General features: G+C 37.5%; 7 protein-coding genes across 7 annotated transcripts; 6 read left to right on the top strand and 1 right to left on the bottom strand.

Moving 5' to 3' along the window:
* Nucleotides 1-9084: 9084 nt before the first annotated feature.
* On the bottom strand, nt 9085-9900 carry LOC119546390 (trypsin alpha-like). Its single transcript, XM_037852630.1, has one exon. It carries the CDS (start codon nt 9871-9873, stop codon nt 9085-9087), a length of 789 nt encoding a protein of 262 aa, XP_037708558.1. The 5' UTR covers nt 9874-9900.
* A 1523-nt stretch (nt 9901-11423) lies between these two features.
* LOC119547345 (trypsin alpha-like) lies at nt 11424-12251 on the top strand. The gene has a single exon (XM_037854157.1). The coding sequence runs from the start codon at nt 11451-11453 to the stop codon at nt 12222-12224; it is 774 nt and encodes a 257-aa protein (XP_037710085.1). The 5' UTR covers nt 11424-11450; the 3' UTR covers nt 12225-12251.
* A 1017-nt stretch (nt 12252-13268) lies between these two features.
* LOC119547407 (trypsin alpha-like) lies at nt 13269-14067 on the top strand (the record flags this gene model as incomplete). Its single annotated transcript, XM_037854256.1, has 1 exon — nt 13269-14067. A coding segment is annotated over one exon (738 nt), but the record flags the coding sequence as incomplete, so codon positions are not given.
* A 333-nt stretch (nt 14068-14400) lies between these two features.
* LOC119547966 (trypsin beta-like) lies at nt 14401-15141 on the top strand. The gene has a single exon (XM_037855016.1). The coding sequence runs from the start codon at nt 14401-14403 to the stop codon at nt 15139-15141; it is 741 nt and encodes a 246-aa protein (XP_037710944.1).
* Nucleotides 15142-15567: 426 nt separating this feature from the next.
* Nucleotides 15568-16363, top strand: LOC119546900 (trypsin delta-like). Its single transcript, XM_037853522.1, has one exon. The coding sequence runs from the start codon at nt 15580-15582 to the stop codon at nt 16312-16314; it is 735 nt and encodes a 244-aa protein (XP_037709450.1). The 5' UTR covers nt 15568-15579; the 3' UTR covers nt 16315-16363.
* Nucleotides 16364-17099: 736 nt separating this feature from the next.
* Nucleotides 17100-17913, top strand: LOC119547093 (trypsin delta-like). The gene has a single exon (XM_037853792.1). The coding sequence runs from the start codon at nt 17111-17113 to the stop codon at nt 17855-17857; it is 747 nt and encodes a 248-aa protein (XP_037709720.1). The 5' UTR covers nt 17100-17110; the 3' UTR covers nt 17858-17913.
* Nucleotides 17914-18110: 197 nt separating this feature from the next.
* On the top strand, nt 18111-18869 carry LOC119546389 (trypsin alpha-3-like). The gene has a single exon (XM_037852629.1). The coding sequence runs from the start codon at nt 18111-18113 to the stop codon at nt 18867-18869; it is 759 nt and encodes a 252-aa protein (XP_037708557.1).
* Nucleotides 18870-19117: the final 248 nt, after the last annotated feature.

Raw genomic sequence — 19117 nt, 5'->3', positions numbered from 1 at the left:
ATGAAAAGCTCTTCCGTTTTTGCACTTACCGCCCACCTGAAATTCAATTAGTCTGATGCCATTCCAGTTGCCTTTGACCCTCGCTAATGTCAATTAACGATAAACTGCAACTGCAGAAATAAGTCAGTGGAAAAATCGAACAAACAAAGCTTATTCGCCGGTCGACAGGAGCTCCTTGAATCCTTGATCCCCGCGAAGGGCAGTCGAATGGAAATTTTTCCACCTAAGCGACATAAAATTTGCTACCAAATCGGTTTATGGCAAAGCGAAAAGTTTTTCCACCGCTTTTCCAATTTTTTTTCCGCCAAGGTTTGCTATCGAGAGACTTAAAACTACAACAACGAGAAATTTCGGATTCGCTTTTGCGAACCACATTTCCATGGACGACTTTTTTGGGCGTAAAAATTTTTGGAAATTGCATTTGCATGTGAGCGCGAGGAAAGTCTGGCTGGCAGTCATATTTTGCGCCTTTCGGCCATAAAAGCTGAAATGTTTGCGGCCCAAAGGAAAGGCTGTGAGAGGAGCAGGACACGAAAGTGGATTACGAACAGTGGCCGCCGTCGCCTAACTTCAGGGACCTGCTGCTGAGCTACCCACTTTTTTAAGCCACCACTGCACTGGAAAAAATTAACAACATTTTTAAAAATATTTGAAGTAGTGCGTTTTGTTCATGGGGGATTATAAAATAATATTTCAATAAACCTGAGATAATTAAAATGGTACCCATAAATCAATGTTGTATTCCTTATATTTATCATTTTTCTTGTGAAAATATAATTTACTATCCTAATGCACCCGAAGTTTTTTTAAACAGTAACCTCAAATAAATAATTCAATCCATTTATTTACCAATTTTTATATAATTAAGGTAACCTAAGGTAAACCATGGTAACCTACCATGTAATTTTATATTTTATAGAAGGTTGTATAGAAATGCCTTTGTAGCAAAACTTGAAACTGTGTAAGAATAATCCAAAATTGTTTACAATTATAAGGTATAGATATAGGATATTATGTAATAAAGCATTTTGAATAAACATATAGATATAGGAGTTCAAATGTTATCTATAACATCTGACAAATAAGCCGATGTCTATTTTAAAACATATAAGAAAATATTAAGGGATGCTTAGAACGTATTATAAAATCTCAAATAAGGAAATATATTTCCCAGTGTAATAAACCCCAATTGTGCCCCTTCTGATCCCCTGCAATCTGGCTGTCATTCTGTCTCCATCAATTTGGCGTTGCACAAAACAGGTGAATTCTGTGCTCCCAACGCCCTTCTGCCGATTTCTGAGCGCCTGTTCGAAATGCCACCTCCTGCGCAGGGGGGGGGGGGTCAAGGGGGTTTTCAGGGGTTCAAGGATTCTATGTTAAAAGGGGGTTCGTCTGAGTGCCCCTCTTTGTCTATTCAATTGAGCGGGTTACACTCTACACTGCCATGGAGATCGCCTTTCCTCCGGCTAAACGGCCCTGTTACCCTTTTTTATTGGCTTTTGCGTTCTGATGCAATAAACTTGGCTAAAAGTTCTCGCGTCAATCGGCGGTGGGGATTTTTCCGCCGGCAGGCAAAGTGGATCTGAAAAGTGCGTGTATCCGAAGGATGCGTGATGATGCTGCAGGAAAGCAGCTCAATGGGATTGGATTTAAAAACTATAAGCTCGTGCTTAGTTCAAGTAGCTGGAAACGAAGATTTAAACTGTAAATAAACTGTATAAAAAAACTGAGGAGGTGGGCAAAATGTATTTTACAAAGTTTGTTTACTTTTATAATTTTTTGTTACATTTTTATTGTGAATATTTAATCAACTAAAAAAGATTTAGTCAAATAAATAATAAATATATAAATAAGAAACTATTTTAAAGGATTTAGGAGGTGGGAAAAATGTGTTTTACAATTTGAACACCCTTTTTTAATTTTTGACTATATTTATTTGGAACATTTTATCAAATAAATAATATTTAATGAAATAAATAACAAAAACCTAACTAAATAAACGGTTTTAAAAGCCTCAGGTGGTGTAAAAAATGAATTTTACAATTTAAACTATCTTTTATAATTAATTTTACTGAATTGTTTTATTGAATATTTAATCTACTCTTTTTTAAATAATTAAGGAACCCAGTTTTCATTGAAATAAATTAATTGAGTAACAAAATATAACACATTTTCCCCATGTAAGCCAAAAAATATTGGCATTGCCTGCCAATAACTGCTATCCAAATATAGGACTGCATTTTTTAACCAAAATTGAAGCCATTTAAAAGGCCTTCACTTTCAAAGGCAGCTGCCAGTTTTTATTATGCTCATCAAATGGGTATAATTCAATTTTTCCAATCGGGGAAATCGCAGCACGATTCGCTGTTCGCGTACGTTTAAATAAATGGTGAGGGTCATAAGCACCCGGGGACACGCCCCCAATGCCCTGCCGCCCCCAAAATCCAACCAATTTCCACAGTTTCCACAATTTCCATGGGTTGCCAACTCCCGAAACGAGTGAAACAATCGTCCATTTTCAAGTTGGGCCATAAATCATTGTGGCATTGCATTTGGTTGCATTGAAAGTTTCAATTTTCCCTTTGCCTTTTGCCGTTTTCCATTTAGTTTTGTTCGACTGGCTGGAAAGGCAGTAAAAGGTTTCTGTTTTTTTGGGGGAAAACAGTTGACAATGCCACATTAATCATACGCACATGCAGGCAGTCCAAAATGCTTCTTTAAAAGCCCAAAGAAAATTGCTGACGTTTATTAAAACAATAAACAAATCATGCTGTTGCATAGACAAAAAAAAAACAGAGAAATACAAATAAAAATGAGAGGAAAATGGAAAATGCAGCAGAGGACTAAGGACTTTTCCCCCCCAAATGACACATAAACATGTGGCTCACGTACCGAGCATAAATATTTTAATTCTACCAAAATTTGCTGATAGTTTTATGGACTCGCCAACGAGACATGTCCCGAGCTTAAGGATCTAACCAAAAAATGCATTTCTATTTTTATTTATTTGCCTCAGCTGTTGACTGGCAAATAATTTATGTGCCTGCCTTGCATTTCAATTTATTTCACAATTTCCGCTCAGAATAGCAAAAACTTTTCCACCCAAGAATATAAATTCAAAGTTTAGTGAAGGCAGATGAAAAGTTAGAATTATGATGTGAGCCAAAGGTCTTAAGTGAATAAATGAAATCTAATGGGTTTTGTTAAGCTTTTTTCAGATGTAATCAGGCTGGAATTCTTTGGTAATTGAATAGGGGAAAAATCTAAAGATTAGATTATTTTATTCATGTCAGCACAGAACACGAATCCTTTGTGCATTTTCACTGCTCGACAAGCTGACTTTCCCCCCAAACTAATTTGTCAAAAAATAAAGTTCACAAAGAAACTGTCAAGGAAAATGCAAAAGAGTCGGCGAAGCATACAATTTAAACAAACATATGTAAATATTTTTTTACTCTGGCAAATAGTTGTACTCCCCTCGAGAGCGAAAGCAGAGCCCTGCACCTTGTTTTCTCGAGTTTTCCCCCTCACTTTTTTTTTACACAACTTTGTCTGGGCGAAAGAAAGAAGGACCAGGGAAAATTTCGATTACCCACTTCAGCCCACTTCTACAGTTTTCCCTTCAGAAGGGGGGTTTTCCTCCAGTTTCCTCGTCTGCTGTTTGCCGATTCTCGTTGCACTTTCCCAAGTGCGCTCCATTGGGATGCAATTAAATACTCCGCATGAGCGGACAAATAACAGTAGCTACGACTTTGAAGCTCCTTGTCGAAGGTAGCGCAAAAATGCCGAAACCAAAGGAGAACAATATTTGTATTGGCTCGCTTTGTGGGTTCCCCGGTTCTGTTTGTCATTTCGTGATTCCCCCACTGCACATTGCTTCCGTTTGCCAGCGTTTAATTAAAAAGCCAAAGGTCGTTCCCTTACAGATATTACTGTGTATCGAATTATATACATTTCCCTGGGTCCTTTGGCATTTCCTTTTTATATTACCAGCTCTTTGATGGCATTCTGAATGTGGTAGTCTTAGCATTTTAGTTCTAGTCTTAAGGGGTTATATAGGGTTTAAATACATTTTTAAAATATTTCGGTACATATTTGGTTAGGAAACAATCTTTTCAAATCTTTCTAAACCCCTTAATAACATGGCTATTGTAATCAATTATATAACTCACCCATGCACCGATTGATTCACATAAATATAAACCATTTCTTTTATATTTCGCATGCTTACTACTTGGCAGATTTCGCATTTGGGTGGTTTTTGGGGTGTCCTTGCAAGGATAGCAGCTGTTGATTCGCTGCGTTGACGTATTTTAATTTATAATGCAATCGCTGGCTGGAATCGGATCCTTTTGGGATTCGAGACATCCGCATAGGGGCAAAGCCTTTATAGTTCCATATTGCTTAACCCCTACGTGGACACCTTCTTCTCATCGTGTGTGTATTGAAAAATACACCGAAAGAAATCATGTTTAAAATAATAATATTATCCTACATAACTAAATAAATAACAAAAAATTATATAGAAATAATATTATACCAAGAACATATCTATAAATATAGTATGTTATATATTTTAAATAACGCTTATGGTGATTAAAAATATTAAACTAGCATTAATGAGTAAAACCCTATTCTTTATTAGAGGAATATAAAATCTCGTATTCATTTTAAAAAGGTAGTTAAACCGAATCATCGTAATTCTTCGTTGATTAACTCAAATATAATATGGTTTCAAATCACTGGCTTAAAGATTGATCTTATAGGCATGCAATAATCTTGCGCTGCGCAAGAATCTCTAGAACTTGCATGCTTCAAAAACATATTTATTTCTGTATTTTTCTTTGTGTATTAGTTTTAAGTGTTTTTTTTTCAGTGCAGGAGCGTCATAGCACGCGTGTGGTGTCACCGTCTGTCGCCTTGTCTCCGACTCTCGGCTTCCCTATTTCCCTGCGTGTGTTTGCTCTCGTGAGATTTACAACGTGACAGCGCACAAGTCCAAAAGTGGCAATGGAGGAGGGGGATTCCGATTCCGAAGAATGGGGGCTTGGGGAAGACCCTTTAGGTTGACCCATGGGTCTTACACCTGGGGAACAAAATGACTTCGACGACGACAGCGACACGTGCCAAGGACACTGATTTATATGTTTTCCATTTTTGTTTTATTAGCGGCCTCGTATCTCTGCACTTCTCCTCTCTCGGGGAAAACGTGCATGGAATTAATGAGGGCTTTCCGCTATCTCCTTCCGCCAGCTGGAAACCGAGAACACTACAAGTATTTTCCCCTATTTTTCCCCGCACTTTAAAGCGGTCTGCTGAATGGGCAAATTAAAATGAGCATGAAATAATCATAAATTGCGCATTGGCGCATTAAAATTGCCATCGCTTAAAGCCAAGCTTTCATTTGCCAGACGATTTAGAGAAGGGGGACTAAACTGACTTGTGGAGGGGGATCAGACGATTTCCCGACAGCTGTGGGCGCCCCATCAAAGCGCCAAGGGGGGTGGAAAGGTAGAGCGGAAGCTGGCAGCTATGGCGCCGGAAATGGCTGCGTATATCCTGGAATAGGAAGCCATCGCTATCGCCATCGCTGGCAATAGTTTTGCGGTGCTTTGGTCGCAGTTGCATTTGTATTTTACGATATGAATAGATCGCAGATTGGCGGGCAGCCGGGAAAAGGGCAATTATGAGGCTGTGGGGGGTTGTTCCTATAAACCAAATCATCATATTATTACCTTACCCAAATTTACTAGGTATTCTGTGAAGCTAGAATTTCCAAAAAAAACAAAATTGTAAAGGTATTAAAACTAAATTAATACATAAAGGGCAATTATGAGGCTGTGGGGGTTGTTCCTATAAACCATATTAACCATATTAGGGGTTTTGTAGAGCTAGAATTTCTAAAAAAAAAACATTGTAAAGGCATTAAAACAAGATTACATTCCATTTTGTTTATATAAAGGGCAATTATAAGGCTGTTGAAGGCTGTTCTTATACACCATATCATTATTTTAATATCTTATCCAAATTTATTATAGGTTCTATAACGCTGGAATTGGCAAAAAAAATTTATAGATCCAACAACAATATTATATTCCATTCTGTTTATATATCAAATCAAAAATATTTTAAGAATGTTATGTATTGCATTATATATATATATTATACATTACATTTATTGATATCATATTTATAGAGCTTACTTTTAAGATAAGATAATATTTTTCATGGAAATCATTACTTTTATGTTGAGGATGAAGGTAATAACTGATCCCTAATATTAAACTCCAATTCTTTTTAAAATATTGTGATTTTTGGAACTCTCCTGAAACTTAGTTCTATGCAGGTCCCCATCCCCCATCGCTTTTTATCAGCCAGCCACCAGATTTCGTCCGCTAGCCAACCGGCGAACAAAGCCAGAGAACCGCGGCGAGATTTTCATTTCAATTTGCTGCCAAAAATGCCCACAGATTTTGAGAGGGGGGCTTTCCATGAAAAGCGGAAAAACGGGTAGCAGTATCCAGAATGGGTAGGTGAAATCGGGAGCTCAGCAGACACGCAGTCGTTTGGTAGCTCGTTGGCCAATTTAGTTTTAACGTTGCAGCTGCTGCCTGTGTTATCATTCAATTGCCGCCTGCACTGCAAGTTTGCATAACAGGTAAATAGATTAAAGGTGCAAGCTGGAACGGGTAAATCTAACGGATAGATTAAAAATGATTTAACTATTGAGGAAAATCGGAAAAACATACTGAATATAGAAAATGTTTTTTAATATTTAATTAAAAGAAATATTTATTTTAAAGTGTAAATTATTTACCTTAAGTCTGTACAGACTTAACCACCGAACCTGGAAAATAAATCCTTCGGATACCACTGCTTTTCCGAGTGCTTCCGATTAGTGTCCATAACTATGAGTAATGACCATTCGGGCCAGTAACTCCCATCTGCAGGCCCCGTCAAGGGTTTTAGCCGGATTTCGGGTCGAGTTTAATTGGGCGAGTGCAATGCTCACTTGGAGCCGGCCACTTGACTTGCCAGCCGAAGAGCCGAATTCGATGGAACGCCTGGTGAAATTAGCTTAACTAACCGAACCCCGGGGCAGTAGTATCTGCTACCCATTCCCCTTTCCCCCGACCAAATTGACTCCCCAGATCCCAGACCCCGTTCTCACCTCCACCCCGAAAGGCGATAGTTGTTGACAAGGATAACAGCCCGTTGGGCATTTTGACCCAGCGTCAAGTGCATGACTATCTGATTGCATTCTATGCGAATTTTGGCCGGAAAAGCGTTTTAAACATCGAACTGCGTGGGGGAAAACGTGATCGGAATTTAAGCTGCACAGCAAACAAATTGTTCTTATAGGAGAGAACACTTTAAACACATATTTATCATGAAAAATATGGATATAATATTTAAAATACTTAGAAAAATCCATTTATCAAAATATGTCAGTGTCTGAACTCTAAGATTTAACTTTCCTTTAATCTTAAGTTCAACTATCAAGTTAATATATTTTTAAAAGAATTTGTTTTCCACTATAAAATATTTAAAAATTAATAGACAACAGTTAGAAATTTATAGCATCTATATTATTTATTGATAATTTTAAGCCTTACAATTATAATTATTAATATAATAAGTACATTTAAAGCAATCTACAATTAAACAATTAGTAAGATACATGTCTGAGATGCATCATTTTTTGTAGTGCTCCTGGAATAGAATAGGATCCTAATCCCATCGAGGGACTGCCCCACTTGCATACGAAATTGGTTTAATTCAATAAAATTTTCAAACAAACTTGTTTCTGCGACCACATCGGTTATGAGTCAGCGTTTTAAATTGCTTTTGTTCATAGCTAGCAGCTTTTTGGCCGCGGGCCATTTTCAGTTACGCTGTTCAAAAGTCTGGAAAGTAATTCTATTAAAAAATATTTTTAAAAAAGAACTACGTTCGGCCAAAAGAACTAACTACATCAGCAGGATTGAAGAAGGAGGGGAGGGGGTTTTAAAACTCGATAGCATTTTAGCTGAATAAACAAATTTCTTCGGCGAGCAAGCAAGAGCCAAGCAAATATGAAATTCCATTAATTTGATGGATGCTTCAGGCGCCAAAAAGTGGAGGAAATGTGTGATAGCATTTAGAGTACAACACCATGCACCCCACGGGGCGTATGATTAATGCAACTTTCTGCTGCCGACAGGCAAGTCAATGTCAGTGAAAGCACAATGCATTTATTAATGAAGAACAAAACATTCCGGGAGAGCAATCTAATATCGAATTCACTTTGTTAAGGAAGCAAATTATAATTGTAAAGGGTAGTTGCAAGAAATGATCTTGAAAATCACCATATCTATCGTTGATTTACTTACATTTTTTCGACTTTGGAAAGAATAGAATTATTTCTGATACATAAATTTGTAAAATAGCTATTAAAATTGCTGGTTGCAAAAGTTTTGTGTAAAACTAAAGAGCACCCCTTATAAAAGCGGAGTATTACAAAAAAAATATTTTTACAGAACAGAAACACAGTTCTAAATGTTTTGTGGAGGCTTGTACCTTCTTAAAAAAAATTATATTTAAAAGTACCGATTACACCTAATATTTATTTCGAGACAAACAGCACTTCACAATTAAGATAATCTTGATCTGCCCTATACACCTTTTTAGATTCGTAGCAATGTTTTCTTTCAATTGTTATTTTTGTTTTTAATAAATACCATCCTTTAAATAACTTGCTTTTTAAATTTTCTCAATAACCGAACAGACTCTCAATGTATTTCTACTAAAGTAATATCGTTTTCATACTTATTACGAATGCACAAAACAATATTTTGTTTCTGCGTAATTTCCCGGTGTCATTCGTCACACAGTGATATACTTTATATTGTATTTCCATACTCATTGGCTCATATATTACAATTTATACGATATAAATTAGTCCGTTCCTGTATAACAAAACATGTCATTGTATTTCTTAGCTATGTGATATTAGAAGATAATCCAGTAAAAGACTTTAAGGTTTACTTTATACAACTTTCATGGTGAATGTATATTTATTTTTTAATACTCTTGTACACCTAATCAAATATATTTAATGGCATGTAAAATCCATTTTTGGAAGTAGGGGACACTGATGAAAGCGGCTTCAGCATCGCACAATTCCAGACCTGATGAGACGACACCCACAAGTTGTTGGTTAACAACCAGAGGTCCACCGGAGTCGCCACTACAAGTAGATTGTCCAAAAGCTCCGGCGGTAATTAGGTCCTGACGTAAAGAAGCCAGTAATCCACCGAAAATGTTTATCGGCTTATTGATCTGAATCCGAACGCCCTGAAGATTTATAGGATATGTATACACCACGTCCCGAAGACCATTCAAAAATTTATACTGTGCTGACGTTGCTCCCCAACCAGAAACGAATGCGGGAGTTCCAGGATCAGGATTCTTATCGGCCAAAGAAATCGTTTGTACTTTGTTGGTAAACTCCAGTGGTTCACTTAATCGCATCACGGCAATATCGTTCTCAGTTGTATTCAAAACATACATTTCGAAGGATTTAATGGCTGCAACTTGGACAAGTCTTCCGCCGGAGTTTTTTAATGCGGATCCTACTCGAATTTTAAAGTCTTTGGCCTCAAGTCGTCGACCTTCTTTCGTAAAACGGCAATGTGCAGCAGTTATAATAATATCTTTGCTGTAAATGGAACCTCCACAAATATGTTGTCCTTGAAACTGTAAGGAAACCTGCCACGGAACCTGCTCGATTTCAATGGAACTTCCTCCGATAATACGGTTTTCCGGTTGGGGTACTCGTCCTGCAGACAGGACATTAAGTGCCAGTAGCAAAAGAAAGCAGCTGAAGAACATCTCGACCAGTTTGAAAGAGACTTTAGATCACAATGTCTTGACTACGAATAGAAAAAGTCTTTTATAGGCCACGGATATCATTATTTTGTGTGAGGATATCTTTAAACATTTCCAAAATTAGACCCTGGTTTAAAATTGTAACATGGGAACATTCTTAAAATGTTTTCATTTTCACATTGACGATAAGCAAATTGAAAAGTAAATAATTGAAAAAAGTTAAGCTAATTATAGGTGTTACCTGTTATGACAAACGAACGATTAACCTCTTGAATTTATTGGTTTTCTATATTTGGCGAAAAAAGTTAAAGCAATTAGTCCTATAAGATAAGTAAACTTTCTGCAGGTTAGAAAAGTTATTTTTACAGAAAAATATTCAATTGTGGAAACAAGATAGACCGTCGAATGCCTAAGGGGGCGCCACATGGCATATGATACCGGTACTACTGACCATGGAAGTCCTTTTCAATTATTGACTAAGTAATACATAACTTGTTAATTAATGTAGCGACTGTTATGAGTATTGGAATGCAGATAAATGTATTGACCAATAAAATAAATTTTTATTTACGCTAAAAAATATCCTCAAAAACGTGAGCGCTGGAAATTTTTTAACGCTGTAGGCGTTTATGGGCGTTGAAGTGGGGGTGACACAACCTTGCGTTGCGGAGGAAGCCCAAGAATCTTCAAACATAATCCCTACATTCTAGCTATTATAGTTTCAGAGATCATTGCGATCATACCGACATGGCCAAATCGAATGGACTAGTGATTCTGATCAAAAATATATATATACTTTAAAGGGTCGGAAACACTTACACTCTTACACACTTACACACTTACTTAATAAAACAAAGCCTCAATCGTTAAGAAGTATGTCTGCCCGTTTTTATTTGGTTTAGTACTGATTAATTATTAAGCTACAAAGGGGCAAATGATTTTCATTCATTAAGTTTTTAAGAATAAACAAAAACATATTTATTTTAACCGATTAAAACATTAAAGCATTGTTTATAAATCATTAAAAGATGCATATACAAATTTTAATCATTTTCTATACGATTGTTCTTATTGAAAATATTATTTTTTAACGGAATGTTGATATTCGTTGTTTTTAAAAATCAAACCAAAAAGGAAATATTCTTTTTATACTGGGAATAATGTTTTACATTACACCTGCATTAAAATAGGTGATTAAAAATAATCATAAAATTAGAACGCAAATAAAATAATACATTTCTTTGCAAAGCACTTTTTCTAACCACCAGAATGGTTACTTATCTTATAGGAGCAGTTGCTTTAACTTCTTTCGCCAAATATAGAAAACCAATAAGTGGTAAGTCGTTCGTTTGTCATAACAGGTAATTGAACACCTATAATTAGCTTAACTTTTTTCAATTATTTACTTTTTGCTTATCGTAAATGTGAAAATGAAATCATTTAGAGAATGTTCCCATTTTACAATTTTAGAACAGGGTATAATTTTGGAAATGTAAAAAGTGATACCCGTGGCCTATAAAAGACTTTTTCTATTCGTAGTCAAGACATTGTGATCTAAAGTCTCTTTCAAACTGGTCGAGATGTTCTTCAGCTGCTTTCTTTTGCTACTGGCACTTAATGTCCTATCTGCAGGACGAGTACCCCAACCGGAAGAACGCATTATCGGAGGAAGGTCCATTGATATCGAACAGGTTCCGTGGCAGGTTTCCTTACAGTTTCAAGGACGACATATTTGTGGAGGTTCCATTTACAGCAAAGATATTATAATAACTGCTGCACATTGCTGTTTTGACGAAGAAGGACGACTTGAAGCCAAGGATTTTGAAGTTCGAGTTGGATCAGCATTAAAAAACACCGGCGGAAGACTTGTCAAAGTTGCAGCCATTAAATCCTTTGAAACTTATGTTTACAAAGATACGTTTAACGATATTGCTGTGATGCGATTAAGTGAACCGCTGGAGTTTACCAACAACGTACAACCGATTTCTTTGGCCGAGAATAATCCTGCTCCTGAAACGTCCGCACACGCTACTGGATGGGGAGCAACGTCAGCACAGCATAATTATTGGAATGGTCTTCATAACGTGGTGTATACATATCCTGAACATCTTCATGGCGTATGGGTTAAAGTTAACTGGTCGTACTTCGATGGAACAAAATATTATACACATCAGAATTTAATTCTTGTCGGATCTGCTGGGCAAACTGCTTGTCTTGGCGATTCCGGAGGACCTCTGATAATTAACCAACAACTTGTGGGTGTAGCCCAAGGAGGTACGTGCAAAGGTCAAGCATATTACACCAGTGTTCCTTACTTCCGGGGATGGATTTTAAATGCTATTAAAGCTATTTGATAAAATGCAGGTACAAGAGTAAAAAAATAAATAATAATTCACCATGACAGGTGTCTAAAACAAACTTTAAAGTCTTTTTCTGGTTTATTATTTATCATCGGCATGGAAACAGCATCTTGAGCACAAACAAAATATGTAGAAGCAAATACAAATTCCAAATTTTTCTCATTTGGCACGCTGCAATACAATATCCCTGTGTACCGAAAAAGCTGCATTTTATGAAGCGTGCTGAATATTTAACAATTTAGGTGTCATTTTACGCTAATTTTCAGTAAGAATACGACTAATAAGGCCAAAAATCTGGGTCAATTGTTTCACCGGCCCCAAAATCTCAAATTTTATTGGCGATTATACAAGGGGTACATGAAATTATTCATGCTCCAATAATCGATTTCACGTTAATCATTCCAGAGTATTTGTCAGAAAGAATGTAGGACTCGTTTCCGACCCTAAAAAGCATTTATATTTCTGACGAGGATCACAAACCGAATCAAACTCGCCTGATCGACTGTCCTTATCGCTAAAATCCTTATGGCGACCTAGACTTAAACGATTTTGTAAACGTGAAAATGATTTCTTTTTATCAATACAAATTGTTCAAATCTGACCATTTGGGGACCTTCATATTCGAAAAAACTAACTTTACTTTTTCCTTGCGCACCCCTTAGTTCAATGAGTATCTGATAGTTGATGCACTTGACTTTAGCGTTCTTCCTTGTTTTTATTAAAACTTTACGTATCAGCGTGCTAGTCCTATAACATTAATACTTATTACTACTTTTGACAAATATAGAAAACAATTAAATATATAATGTAAATTATTTATTACTTGTAATATAACGTTAAGCAATTATTTTTAATAGGTATTTTTATTTTTAAATTTGCTTATCCTTAGGGGTTAAAATATTGCTGCGGAAAATAAAAACTATATACGAATTTTCGCATTACAAAATTTTGGACAGGGTCTAAATTTGGAAATGTTTAAAGACAATGCTGTCCGTGGCCTATAAAAGACTTTTTCTATTCGTAGTCAAGACATTGTGATCAAAAGTCTCTTCCAAACTAGTCGAGATGTTCTTCAGCTGCTTTCTACTGCTATTCGCACTTAAAATCGAACAGGCTCCCTGGCAGGTTTCCTTACAGACTCAAGGACATCATATTTGTGGAGGTTCCATTTACAGCAAAGATATTGCTACCACTGCTGCACACTGCTTTTTTACTAAAGATGGACGACAACTTCCGGCCGAAGACTTTATAGTTCGCGCAGGTTCTGCAATAAAGAACTCCGGGGGAGCCCTTGTCAAAGTGGCAGCCATTCGAACCCATGAAATGTTCGAAATTACTAACTTTAATTACGATATTGCCGTGATGCGATTAAGTGAAGCTCTAGAGTTAACTCACAAAGTACAGACGATTCCTTTGGCCGAGAAGAATCCTGCTCGTGGAACGCCCGCATTCTCTTCTGGCTGGGGATATTCACTATGGTTTAATCATGTGAAAGGTTCTGTCGAGCTTATTTCTCCAGTAAATCTTCAAGGCGTACAACTCGAGATCAATTCGTCGGACAACGATGGAATGATATTGAAAATACCTAAGGATGTGATTTCTGCCGGGTCTTTTGGACAAACTGCTTGTAGGGGCGACTCAGGTGGACCTCTGGTTGTTAACCAACAACTTGTGGGTGTCGTCGCATCAGGTCCACAATGGTGCGATGGTGATGCAGATTTCACCAGTGTCCCTTACTTCCGAGAATGGATATTAAATACCATTGAATCTATTTAATGAAATGTGCAAGAGTAAATAAAACATATAAAAATTCACAATGGCATGTGTTTAAAGCCAACTTTTAAATGTTTTTACTGGCCTCTATCTATTACTTATCCATTATTATTTCATTAACAACATTCGTTTTTAACATTGAAGTCAAGCTAATATGTACATTGTACATTCTAACTGTAGATAAAACAATTTTAGAAAACAGTCGTTATTATTGCCATGGTCGTTTTTATTGCCAACGACCTCAACCAATGCCAACCCTTGACTGTAATATAGGTTTAGCTAATTGGAAAATATTCATTAACATTCCACTTGTTATGCATTTTTATGCTGTGGAATGTTACTACCAAAGTTATATTTGTACGCCTTTTCTCACTTCTCATTTAAACACCAGTTGGAAATGTTTATCCAGTGGATTTTACTGATCTTAAGTGGCACCCTGATCTCTTCAAAATGGATTTCCAATCGCATCCTGGGAGGCCAAACAGTGCCAATTGAATCGTTTCCCTGGCAGGCTTCTCTTCAAAAGTTTGGAGTTCATTGGTGCGGTGCTGTAATATACAGTGAGAAAATCGTTTTATCAGCAGCTCACTGTACTGAACATGGTTCGCCTTCTATTTTCTCTGTGAGAGTCGGTTCATCTAATTGCGAGTTCGGTGGTCAAGTGGTGAAGGTATCACAAATACTGGAACATGAGGACTATGATCAGGACGATGATATATCCAATGATATAGCAGTGATCCAGCTCAAATCCACTCTCAAAATGGGGGTCGGTGTCAAACCTATTCCACTTGCGGACTTTTCTCCAAGCCCTGGATCTTCAGCTTCGGTTTCTGGATGGGGAGATAATGGAGTTGATGAGGGGTCATCTGAGAACCTACTGGAGACCACAGTGATCATAGAGGATTGGAATAACTGTCTGAGTTCCTGGAATGGAGAAATCACCAAGGACATGATTTGTGCTATTGCTCCGGGAAGAGATTCCTGCTCAGGGGACTCTGGAGGTCCTTTGGTGTCCGGTGGCAAACTAGTTGGCATAGTCTCCTTTGGAGCGGAATCTGATGATCCAGAGTCTCCCGGAGTTTACGCAAATGTCGCCGAGCTCAAGCCTTGGATCTTAAATGCTGTTCAACGTCTGTAAGGACGCTTTAACAAAAGAAGGCCAATATGAGAAATTAAGTTGATTTAAGTACTTTATTATATAAAATATATTAAAGATTGATATAATGTTCCGAGACGTAAACGTTCATAAAGACGTTAACATACAGACATGGCTATTTCAAATCATTGAGTGGAACTCAGCTACTGACCCTGAATAATTTATATATTTAAGGTTTTAAGCTAACAGCCGCTAAGGGCTTATTGAAAACCATTTATAAATTCGTTTAGTTGACTTGTCATATTTTTAGGTCTTTCCGTAATTGGTTTCTTGCAAGTGTCTAATTTTTCAAAAATGCATTAACATTTTTGTGTTACAATGTTAGAGTTACGGAATTGCGTTTGCAACTAGGGTATACAACCTATAAAAAAAGGTGCACACCTTCGCCGAAGTCACTCGTAACTGTAAAACCATTTTGAAATGTTCATCCAGTGGGTTTTTCTAATCTCCAGCGTTACCCTGATTTCCTCCAAAGGTCTTCCGGAACGAATCGTTGGAGGCAAAGCGGTATCGATCCTATCGGTTCCCTGGCAGGCTTCCCTCCAAAAGTTTGGAGATCATAGCTGCGGTGCTGCCATCTACAGTGAAGATATCATCATAACGGCAGCCCACTGTGTCAAAAACACTAATGTTGGCATCTATTCCGTAAGAGTTGGTTCATCGTACACCTATTTCGGAGGTCAGGTGGTGAGGGTATCAAGGATACTGGCGCACGAAGGTAACGCCAAAAGTATGTCCTACGACATAGCCTTGATTAGACTTCAGTCCAAACTTACGATGAATAGCAGAGTTCGCCCCATTCCTTTGGCCAGTAGTTCCCCCAAAAGAAGATCTCCTGCCACGGTTTCAGGATGGGGAGCTGTTGGATTTAATAAGGCAATGTCAACTGCCTTACGCGAAGTTGATGTGGATATTGTGGATCGGAATCAGTGTCTAAGATCCTATGGACGAGTAATCACCCGGGACATGATCTGCGCAGCCGCCCCGGGAAAAGATGCCTGCTCCGGGGACTCGGGAGGTCCTTTGGTGTCCGATGGAAAACTTGTTGGCATTGTCTCCTTCGGAACGGATTGCGCTCATCCAAATTACCCCGGAGTCTATGCCAATGTGGCCGAGCTCAAGCCTTGGATCTTGAGTTCTGTTAAAAGACTATAATAACTTTGTTAAACAAAGCTTTAATAAAAGAATGCTTATAATGAAAAAATTTATTTCTTTAAAATGGGTTTGGTTATCGGTTTATATAGCATTGCTATAAATAAACTCTGTTTTCGTAAGACAAAATATAAAATAATATTAATTTAGTCTGGCTGCGTACTTGGTAAAGTTTAAAGCCATTATAAATAAATAATATATCTTATGTATATAAATACAAAATGAAATCTGTAATTAGGATTTGTTTTTTTTAAGGGCAGGGGGCATATTATCGGTTATTTAATCTTGGAATTAATAAATTAGTTAAAGTAATAGCTAATAAAATCCCTGACTACTTATTTGCATACAAAACTTGAGAGTATTTATTTATAAATTTCATAAATATAAGTGAAATTCAGAAATAAAATATAATATAAATTTTCTAAACAAGCGTGTGAAATAATTTTTAATTCGGTTCTGTGTATTCCCACATTATCGAGGAATTTTCCAATTAGCTTAAGTTTAAAATAACTATTTTTTTAAATCAATTTTAGCTTGGTTAGTATTCAATGGTTACATTAATTGGGTTTCTAAAACTAAATTAAAATTCTAAAGATAGATCTTAAAAATTTCAAAAAATTAATTAGTTTATATTTATAGATTAAAAGCTAACTTATCATGGTTTCTTTTAAGTAATTGAATTGCTTACTATTTATAAACATTCTTGAGTTAGTATGTTACAAAAATAGAATGCCATAGCGGTATATAAAGGAAGGGCATACCTGGGTTTAGGACAGTCCTAACTTCAACGCCGTTCGAAATGTTCATCCAGTGGATTTTTCTGATCTCAAGTGTCATCCTGGTGTCTTCCGGAAGGATCTCCGAGAGAATTGTGGGAGGTTACCCAGTGCCCATTTCCTCAGCACCTTGGCAGGCCTCTATCCAGGAATATGGCATACATCAGTGCGGTGCTGCGATCTATAGTGACCAGATCCTTATAACAGCGGCACACTGCATTCCCCAACATCCTTACGGCTCTACGGTGAGAGTTGGCGCTACGAATAGGAACTTTGGAGGCCAGGTGGCTGAAATAGCAAACATCATCGTGCACGAAGGCTATCATGAAATAAACGAGATACCTTTCAACGATATTGCCGTGATTCGACTGAGTTCCAGGCTCAGGATGGATGATACAGTACGTTCCATTCCTCTGGCAGATAGTACGCCCCCAATTGGATCTCCCGCCTCGGTTTCTGGATGGGGACGTGTTGGATATAAGCAACCACAATCCGACATTTTACTAGAGACCGCGGTGTCCATTGCGGATTGGCATTCCTGCCGGAATTCCTACCGTCAGGTGGTTGATATTACCAAGGATATGATCTGTGCCGCTGGTCCTGGAAGAGACGCGTGCACACATGATTCTGGTGGTCCTTTGGTATCCGATGGTAAACTTGTTGGCATAGTAAGCTTTGGTAAGGGTTGTGCCTTTCCTGGTTACCCTGGCGTCTATGTTAATGTGGCTGAATATAAGCCCTGGATCCTAAGTGCTATTCAAAGAATTTAATGCATTAATAAACACGAGGAAAAATATATATTTAAATAAATTCAAGAATAAAGTTCTAATTGTTCATTAGCAAGCTGGTATTAAAAATAAACTATTTTCCATTAAAAAATCTAAACATGCCTTTAATCTAAAGTGGCTTTCATATCTATTCATTAACATTCTTTCGCTGCGTTGGTGATAAAAGTACACTTTACAACCTATAAAAGAGGGTAAGCATGTGTTCAGGTCAGTCTTAAGTCTAATTTTGGTCGGAATGTTAACCCAGTGGATTTTCCTGGTCCCCAGCTTTATTCTGATATCTGCCGAATCGATTCCAGAGCGGATTTTTGAAGGTCACTTGGTGCCCATTTCTGAGATTCCCTGGCAGGCTTCCCTTCACAGAAATGGGAAGCATACTTGCGACGCTGTTATCTACAATGATCGGATTGTTATTACGGCAGCTCATTGCATTCCCACAAATAATAATACTGAAATAACTATCCGAGTTGGCTCATCCATGAGTAACTCCGGTGGTCAGGTGGTTAATGCGTCAAAAATCGAAATACACGAGGGATTTGGACAGAGTTTGTCCAACGACATAGCCGTAATCCGACTTCAGTCCCATCTCCAAATGGGTGTCAATGTTAAATCCATCCCACTGGCTAATAGTTCTCCAAAACCTGAATCCTCTGCCTCGGTTTCTGGATGGGGACCTGTGGGATGCCAACAGTCAGAGTCTAACTCTCTGCTGAAGGCCAAAGTGAACATTGTGGATCTGGATAGCTGTCAGAAGATCTATGGCCAAGGTATTACAAAAAACCTAATATGTGCTGCGCCTTTGGAAAAAGGTTTCTGTTCAGGGGGTTCTGGAGGACCTCTGGTATCGAATGGAAAACTTGTTGGCATCGTTTCTTTTGGAAAAGGTTGTGCTCATCCAGAATATCCTGGAATTTATATTGATGTGGCTCAGCTGAAATCCTGGATATTGAAGGCTACTCAAAAGGTTTTATGTCCATGTTCAATAAGAGTATAAGAATTATAACATATTCAAAAATAATAAATTAAATAGGTTACTTTTCCTAAGATCACATAAATCTTAAAGCTTCAAGAAAATTTCTATCGCCATCTGGTGGGCAAAGTTTATCCGCGACGTTCGAAACTATTTGCATGCACCCCTTTTTCTTTCAGTTGGCTCCTTTAGAGGGCCGTGATATTCCCCCTTTTTCAGGGACTGTCTGCAACTTAATCTCCCCGCTGAGTTTGGGGCAAGAAAAAGCGATT

Source organism: Drosophila subpulchrella, chromosome 2L (genome assembly GCF_014743375.2).
Source record: "Drosophila subpulchrella strain 33 F10 #4 breed RU33 chromosome 2L, RU_Dsub_v1.1 Primary Assembly, whole genome shotgun sequence".
NCBI classification, from domain to species: Eukaryota; Metazoa; Arthropoda; class Insecta; order Diptera; family Drosophilidae; genus Drosophila; species Drosophila subpulchrella.
Note: the sequence above shows the minus strand (reverse complement) of the source record. Positions and strands in the feature narration are given on the sequence as shown.